General features: G+C 44.2%; 2 protein-coding genes across 2 annotated transcripts; both read right to left on the bottom strand.

Moving 5' to 3' along the window:
• Positions 1 to 332: 332 nt before the first annotated feature.
• On the bottom strand, positions 333 to 1,208 carry LOC132357082 (OTU domain-containing protein 6A-like). The gene has a single exon (XM_059910389.1). The coding sequence runs from the start codon at positions 1,206 to 1,208 to the stop codon at positions 333 to 335; it is 876 nt and encodes a 291-aa protein (XP_059766372.1).
• A 983-nt stretch (positions 1,209 to 2,191) lies between these two features.
• LOC132356930 (elongation factor 1-gamma-like) lies at positions 2,192 to 3,591 on the bottom strand. Its single transcript, XM_059910170.1, is given in 1 exon segment — positions 2,192 to 3,591. A coding segment is annotated over 1 exon segment (1,314 nt). The 5' UTR covers positions 3,585 to 3,591; the 3' UTR covers positions 2,192 to 2,270.
• Positions 3,592 to 8,652: the final 5,061 nt, after the last annotated feature.

Genomic DNA, 8,652 nt, shown 5'->3' with positions numbered 1-8,652 from the left:
GTGGGGGGCGGGGCAGAGACCCTTCAGGGCAAGAAAGGTGAGAGCTTGGCAAACTCACTCCCGCTAGGGTAGGACAGTACAGATCCCTTCCTGGTCACTGGCCTCCGGTCCCCCCACCCCATGAAAGAAGAAACCCAGGGACGATCGAGGAGGACAGAAGATCGAGGGAGGAAGAAGGGGGGGCGGGGGCGGAGAGAGGGGGTGAACTCTGAGTGAAATGAATAAACAAAACCCCGAGAAAACCGAAGGAAAAAAGCGGAGCCTGCTGAGGAGACGCGGCGCCGGCGGCTTCGGCTCCAACGGCAGCCGCCGCGGCGATGGCGGCAGCGGGCCTAGAAGAGACGCCGGGCCACGCTGCTGGCGGAGACGGCGCCGAGCGGCTTCACCGAGCTGTAGTGCTCCCCGCAGCTGTAGGAGTAGCGGTGGTAGACCAGGGTGATTGGCTTCTTGGTGTACTCCTCTCCCATGACGACGGCGGAAGAGTTGGCCTGGATCACCTCGATGGGGGTCTGCAAGACGTGCGACAGGGCCCTCAGCTCGAGCTGGCCTCCCCACGACGGCCTGAGCACGATGTCGTCGCAGTACCTCAAGAAGCCGTCGCGGCTGCCGGCGATGCCGGCTCCGGGGTGGCTGAAGAAGGGCAGGAAGTCGTCGACATGGTTCCGCATGTACTCGGCGGTGAGCCTCCGCAGGCGATCCACGGTCACGGAGGACACCAGCTGGTGTTGGATGGCGCGGTACATGCAGTGGCCGTCGGCCGGGATATCCTGCATCTCCAGATTCCTGGCCCGCAGGATGGCGCCGAGCTCCATTTCCTCGTCGTGGCAGAAGCTGGCCAGATGCTCCATCTCAGCCTCGGCCACCCTCTCCTGGCTTTCTCCCTCTCGGGCCACCTTTCTTTCGCACCCTCTCTGTGCCTTCGAGAGGTGAGGAGGCTCGTTCTTGAGATCCACCTTGGGCAGATCTTCAGTGACAGAATCGTGGTTGCTGTTATCAGGGAAACTCTCCTGGAACTTCTCCAGCTCCTGCTGGTGCTTCTGCTCCATCGCGGCCTCGAGGCGGGCCACATCGAGGAGCAACTGCTCTCTTCCCTTCTCGTCGGTCTTGGGGACCGAGCTCTTCATGTCCTGAATGTGGGCCTGCAGCTCTGTCTTCTCGCGGTTGTGGCGTTGTATCATCTGCTGATGCTCACGCTGTGAATCTCCCATGATGTTTAAGGGCAGGCGAGAATCGAAGTTTGGTGGCTGAGGTACTGCTACAGTTCACGTCAACAGTCTAACCACCCAACTGCCTAGAGCTCCTCAGTCTCCCCTGGCGGCTGTACTCTGTTCCCCTCACCCACGGTTGCCCTCACTCTATTCACGACCCTCTCTGCCATTGGCCACTGGCTCTCCACGGCTACGCCTCCTAAACACGCCTGGCACTACGATTGGCTGTTGGGAGACCCTACATATGCCCCCATTAGACCCCGTAGCAATGGGTGCTTCCGGTTTTAGCGGGGTTCCTGTCCCGGCTGTAAAACCCCGCCTTTGTGCGTTATGTGCAGCAACTGAGCCTGTGGAGGTTTTCGTGGACTCTTTTTTTTTTTTTTTTTTTTTTTTTTTTTGCAGGAAGCGCTAGGGCGTGTTTAGGGTACAGGCTCCAGTGACACCCACTGGGTTCAAAATCCTGTCTCCGCCACCTAAGATGTGTGATCACAGGCAAGTTGCTTGAATCTCTGAACCCCACTTCCTTGTTAGAAAGTACGGATACCCCAGAGATGATCCGCAGCCAGGTTAGGGGCCACAGGCCAGTATCTGTTCCAAGGAGTCTCTTCTCGCTGCTGCCCTACCTCACAGGGCAGTTGCGGGAAGTAGTGTTAAGTCGCTCTGCATGCTGTGCTCTCACCGCATCGGCAGGTATTCTTCCCCTTCATGCGGGAAGGTCTGGAGTTAGGTAGTTACAAAGCCCCGTGTCACCACCTCCTAACTACATCCAATCTCTCCCAGCTAGGCTAGAAGATGGTCATCACAGGAGAGGCAAGGCAATTAAAAAAAAAAAAATCAAAACTGAGGAGAGGCCTCTCTTTCTGCTCTTCTGAAGACCTCTCCTACACAGGGAGGTCCTGCAGGTATAGACAACACCCTGCTTCAACATATCTACTCCCCTTTGAAGAAGCCATCACCCACAAAGGAGGCAGGGCAGGAAAGGGTTCAATGTTCAGTTTCCTTTAGTGACCCCCATTCTCCCTGAAGGGCAGGTGCAGGCAGCTAGGCGATGGCAAGAGATGTTCACTTGAAGATCTTGCCCTGATTGAAGGCTTTGCCCACATGCTGGAAGGCCCCATCCCAGGAAAAGTATTCTCGAACCAGCGTCTGGGTCTCCTCGCTGCTGGGATCCAGTTTCTGCCATGTGTGTGGCTCATAGTGCACCTGCCAATCTGGACTCAGCGGAAGGGCAAGCTCCTGGCCTCAGAAGACCCAGACTCCAGAAATGGAGCTGCTATTGTTGGTTCCAAACAGAATGACACTGGCAAAGGCATTCTTCCTCAGTTTGTCCAGTCGCTGGAGCATTCCAGTGATGAGGTTGCAGCTCATGAAGGTCTGGGTGAGCTCTTCAGGGAAGCTGTACTCGGAGTACCACAGGGACCAGCCACCTTTATCAAAGTGCTCCCAAAAGTACGGCAGCGCCACGGAGAGTGTGTCCTCGTGGGAGTACTTGCGCTTAAATTCATCCAACACAAAGGTACTCTTGGGCAGGTGAGCGAAGGGATCCTTGGCCTTCGGCTCAGCAGCCAGTGCCTGCTCACATTCATCCAGCTCCTCCTCAGTAGCAGGGGCAGCTGTCTTCTCCTCCTCCTTCTGCTCAGCCTGGGGCTTCTGCTTCTCTTCTCGAGAAGCTTTCTCTTTCCGTGGGGTGTCTTTCTTAGGCTGGCTCTCTGCAAACTTTTTAGCATCAAATTGGGCCATTTCCTCACAGAGTTTCACCTCCCCCAAGACCTCCCGGAACTGGGGCTGGTTAATGCAGGTGAGGAACCAGCGGTTTGTATTAGGGAAGGCCTGGCGGAAAGAAGGCTCCAGAACCTGTTTATAAAGCCACAACACGGTGCAGAAAACTGTGATGTCAGCCAGCGTCACACGTTCGCCCACCAGAAAAGTCCTTGTCTTCAAGTGAGCATCCAGGAGCCCCAGAATTCGCCTCACCTCCTCCTTTGCATTCTCTGTGGCCTGCTTGTTGTGGTGCATGATGCCCAAGGTGGGGAACACCCAGGTACTGGCTGTGGGAACTACGTCGCTATCAGCAAAGCTCACCCCCTGCACCACCTGGGCTGCTGCTTCGGGAGTACTTCCCTGCAGCTCCTCGTTGCCCACATAGTAGGCAATGGCATTGCTCTCGAACACACAGAATCCATCGTCACCCTCAAAGGCTGGAACCTTGCCAGCAGGAAATTTACGGAGAAATTTGGGGGTGCGGTTGGTTTGGCCAAAATGGAAGTGGGGTGGTGCGGAGAGCACGTGGACCTGAGCCCCGCTGTACTGAGCGGCAATGAGGGCCTTGAAGGCCCTCCAGTTCTCAGGATATGTGTACAGGGTCCCAGCCGCCATGGTGATTCCACAGAGAAAGGGGCTCGTGGACTCTTACCTGCTTACTTCACTTCCTAGCCTGAACACAATGCAGACACTGGTCGTGCCTGAGAATCACGTGACAAATACTGTTACACCAGCTGAATGTGCTCTGACACTGGACTTCCCATTGCTCCCAGTGTTCAGGAGGCAATGTGGCTCTCTCCAGTTCTTTAGTTGCCTTGACTGATGAACACTTAATTTTGTGTATCAGAGCAAAGGTATTTCTTTATGGTCCTGGGAACACAGAATCCTTTCAGTTTAGGCCTCAAATCCACCCTGTCCCATCTCAGTGTGAGAAAGCAACAACCTTAAAGTTCACTACAGCTGGGCAGACTTCGTCTTGTGCCAACAGAATGCACCTACCCTAAACTCCCCTTCTCCTGGGTTCCCAGCTTCCAAAATGGGCTCCCATGAAGCACGACAGCTGGCCTTCATCAAGCCACTTCCTTCTGATTATTTTGAATCTCTAAAAGTTCTAAAAAATAAAATAAAATAAAGTAAAATAAAATCCCTAAGCTCTTTCAAATATGCTCTCACCCTGCCCCACTCCGCTCATCTGTATCTTGAATTCCCAAACAGGAAGGCTCTTGAGACGACCTCCTCCTTGTTACAAATGAGGAAAGTGGACATTTGTCCAAGTTTTTACATATATCAAAACTTCAGTCGTTTTTATTGCTAAGTAGTATTCCAGGATATGGATGTACTGTAGTTCATTTAACCATTCACCTGTTGAAGGACATCTGGGTTGTTTCCAGTTTGAGGTTGTTACAACCTCTGCTATAAACATCCATATACAGGTTTTTTTGTGTGAGCACAAGTCTTCATTTCTCTGGGAAAAAAATGCCCAGGAGTGCAATTTCTGAGTCATATTATAAGTGTATGTTTAGTTTTTTAAGCAGCTGTTTTCCAGAGTGGTTGTACCATTGTGCATTCTCAGCAGCAGGGTATGCGGTATCCTGTTTCTCTGCATCCTCACCAGCATTTGGTGTTGTCATAATTTTTTTATTTTTAGTCATTCTGATAGATGTGTAGTGACATGTCACTGTGGGTTTTTTTTTGTTTTTATTTTTTTGTTTTTTTGGGTTTTTTTTTAGAAATTTCATGTAATGTCTGAAACATTCATATTAACATATTTCCATACAAATAACCCAATGAAAGTTTAGTATTAGTTGTTTTGTTTGTTTTTTTATACTGCAGGTTCTTATTAGGCATCAATTTTATACACATCAGTGTATACATGTCAATCCCAATCGACCAATTCAGCACACCACCATCCCCACCTCACCACAGTTTTCCCCCCTTCGTGTCCATATGTCCATTCTCTACATCTGTGTCTCAACTTCTGCCCTGCAAACTGGCTCATCTGTACCATTTTTCTAGGTTCCACATACATGCATTAATATACGATATTTGCTTTTCTCTTTCTGACTTACTTCACTCTGTATGACAGTCTCTAGATCCATCCACGTCTCAACAAATGACTCATTTTCGTTCCTTTTTATGGCTGAGTAATATTCCATTGTATATATGTACCACAACTTCTTTATCCATTCATCTGTTGATGGGCATTTAGGTTGCTTCCATGACCTGGCTATTGTAAATAGTGCTGCAATGAACATTCGGGTGCATATGTCTTTTTTTTTTTTTTTTTTTCATATGTCTTTTTGAATTACGGTTTTCTCAGGGTATATGCCCAGTAGTGGGATTGCTGGATCATATGGTAATTCTATTTTTAGTTTTTTAAGGAACCTCCATATTGTTCTCCATAGTGGCTGTATCAATTTACATTCCCACCAACAGTGCAAGAGGTTTCTCTTTTCTCCACACCCTCTCCAGCATTTGTTGTTTGTAGATTTTCTGATGATGCCCATTCTAATAGGAGTGAGGTGATACCTCATTGTAGTTTTGATTTGCATTTCTCTAATAATTAGTGATGTTGAGCATCTGTCACTGTGGTTTTAATTTGTGTTTCCCTGGTGGCTAATCATGTTCATCTTTTCACGTGCCCATTTGCCATCTGTGCTGTATCCTCTTGGGTAAAATCTTTACGTCGTTTGCCCGTTTTATAACTGGACTGTTTTTTACTGCTGAGTTTTGAGACCCCTTTCTATATTCTAGATACTTGTTCTTTGTTGGATATGTGTTTTGCAAGTATTTTCTCCCACATTGTAACTTGTCTTTTCATCTCTTGGTGTTTCTCAGAGCAAAAGTTTTAAATTTCGATGAAGTCCAATTTATGAATTTTTTCCTCTCTAAGTCATGGTTTTGGTGTCAAGAACTCTTTGTCTAACTCTAGATACCAAAGAATTTGTCCTTTTTTTTTTTTTTTTTTTTTACTAAAAGTTTTACAGTTTTGGGTTTTAAATTGAAATCTGTGATCTGTTTTGTGTTTATTTTCATGCAAAGTTTGAGGCTTAAGCCAAGGTTCATTCTTTTGCCTGTGGTTGTCCAATTGCTCCAGCATCATTTGCTGGAAAGGCTATGCTTCCTCCATTGAATTGGTTTTGCATCTTTGTCAAAAATCAGTTAGGCATATTTGTGTATGTCTATTTCTGGATTCTCTATTCTGTTCCACTGATCAATGTGTCTATCCCTCCTCCAACACCATAGTCTTGATTACTATGGAATAAGTCTTGAATATAGGTAGACCCTTTCCTTCAATTTTATTCTTTTTCAAAACTGTTTTAGCCATTCTAATTCCTTTGTCTTTCCATATAAATTTTAGAATAATCTTGTCTATATCTGCAAAAAAATCTTTCTGGGATTTTCATAGGAATTGTGTTAGAGCCATATATTAATTTGAGGAGAATTGACATCTTTACTACGTTGAGTTTTCCAATCCATGAACACCTGTGTATGTATCTCCATTTATTTAAATTTTCATTGATTCTTTTCATGAATGTTTTATAATTTTCAGCATATATGTCCTGCACATATTTTGTTAGATTTACATTTAAGCATTTCATTCTTTGAGTGATTGTAAATGGTATTGTATTTTTAATTTTGGTGTTCACATGTGCGTTGCTAGCATACAGAAGTACAGTTGACTTTTGTATGTTCATCTTGTATTCTATGACCTTGTTGAACTGACTTACTATTTCTAGGTGTTTTATTTTTTATTTTTTTTGGTAGGTTCTTTGGAAATTTCTATGTAGACAATCATGTTGCCTGTGAATAGGGACAGTTTTATTTCATTTTTCCAGTCTGTATCCTTTCATTTCCCTTTTTTGCCTTATTGCACTGATTATAACTTCTAGCACTATATTGAATAAGAGTGGTGAGGGCGGGCAGGCTTGCTTTGTTCTGGGTCTTGGGGAAAAGCATTTCATCTTTCAACATTAAGTATGAATTAGCTGCAGGGTTTTTTTGGGGTTTTTTGGTAGATGATCTTTATCAAGCTGAGGAAATTCCCCTCTCTATTTTTCTGAGACTTTTTTTTTTTAACCTGAATGGGTATTGAATTTTGTCAAATATTTTTTTCTGTATCAATTGAATTGTTTGTGTGATTTTTCTTCTTTAGCCTGTTAATATGGTGGGTTACGTTGATGGATTGTCAAGTATTGAACCAGTCTTGCATTCCTGAAATAAACCCCACTTGGTCATGGTTTACAATTCTTTATATACATTGCTCAATTCTATTTGCTAATATTTTATTAAGGATTTAAAAATCTACCTTCATGAGAGATATTGGCCTGTCGGTTTCTCTTTCAGCACTGTTTTGTTTGGTTTTGATATTAGGGTAATACTAGCTTCAGAAAATGAATTTGGAAGTGTTCCTTCCTCTTCTGTTTTTCTAGAAGAGATTAGGTAACAGTGTTAATTTTTTCGGTGTTTGGTGGGATTCTTCAGTGAAAACATCTGGGCCAAAAGATTGCTGTTGGGGGAGCATTCAAATTACAAAATTGTTTTCCTTAATAGTTGTGGGGCTAATCAAATTATGTATCTCATATCGGTTGGATTTTGGTAGTTTGTGTTTTTTGAGGCATTGGTCGGTTTCATCTAAGTAATCAAATTTATGTGTGTAGAGTTGTTTTCAGTATTCCATTATTATGGTTTCATGTGTGCAGGATCTGTAGTGATATTCCCTGTTTCATTCCTGATATTAGTAATTTGTGTCTTCTCTCTTATGTTATTTACTCTGTCAGTCTTGCCAGAGATTTGTCAATTTTAATGATCTTTTCAAAGAACCAGCTCATAGTTTCATTGATTTTCCCTATTGCTTTTCTGTTTTCAATTTCATTGATTTTTGCTGTCAGTTTTCCTTCTCTCTGCTTGCTTTGGGTGTACGTTACTATTCTTTTTGGTGGGAGCTTAGATGATTCATTTCAGGCTTTTCCTCTTTTTTCTAATGTGTACATTTAGTGCCATAAATCTCCTTCTCAGTACTACTTTAATTGTATCTCACATGTTTTGATATATTTTATTTTCATTCTCATTCAATGTATTTTTGGGTTCCCTTGAGACTATTTGGCTCATGGATTATTTAGTAGTGAATTATTAGTTTCCAAATGTTTGCAGATTTTCCTATCTTTCTGTTATTGATTTCTACTTTGATTCATTTGTGGTTGGATAACACATTCTTTATGATTTCAATTTGTTTAAATTTGGGGGGATTGTTTATGGCCCAGGGTATGTTCTATCTTGACATATGTTCCATGGGCACTTGAAAAGAATGTATTTTCTGTTATGGTTGGGTGATGTGTTCTATACATGTTGTTTAGATTCCATTGGTTGATAGTATTGTTGACCTCTATATCCTTCCTGATTTTCTGTCAGAATCTTCTATTTATTGTTCAGAGAAGTGTGTTGAAGTCTCTAACTGTAATCCTAGCTTTTTCGATTTCTCTTTTCAGTTCTATCAGGTTTTGCTTCACATATTTTGCAAGTCTGTTGCAAATTTTACACATTGAGGATTGCTTTGTCTTTTTGGTGGATTCGCCCTTTTATCGTTATGTAATGCCCCCTCTGTCTCCAGTAATTTTCTTTAGTCTAACATCTTTATTTGATATTAATATAAGCACTCGCTTTTCTTTATTAATATTTGCAT

This window comes from Balaenoptera ricei, chromosome X, assembly GCF_028023285.1.
Source record: "Balaenoptera ricei isolate mBalRic1 chromosome X, mBalRic1.hap2, whole genome shotgun sequence".
NCBI classification, from domain to species: Eukaryota; Metazoa; Chordata; class Mammalia; order Artiodactyla; family Balaenopteridae; genus Balaenoptera; species Balaenoptera ricei.
The sequence above is the reverse complement of the archived record's forward strand: the minus strand, read 5'-3'. Positions and strand labels throughout refer to the sequence as shown.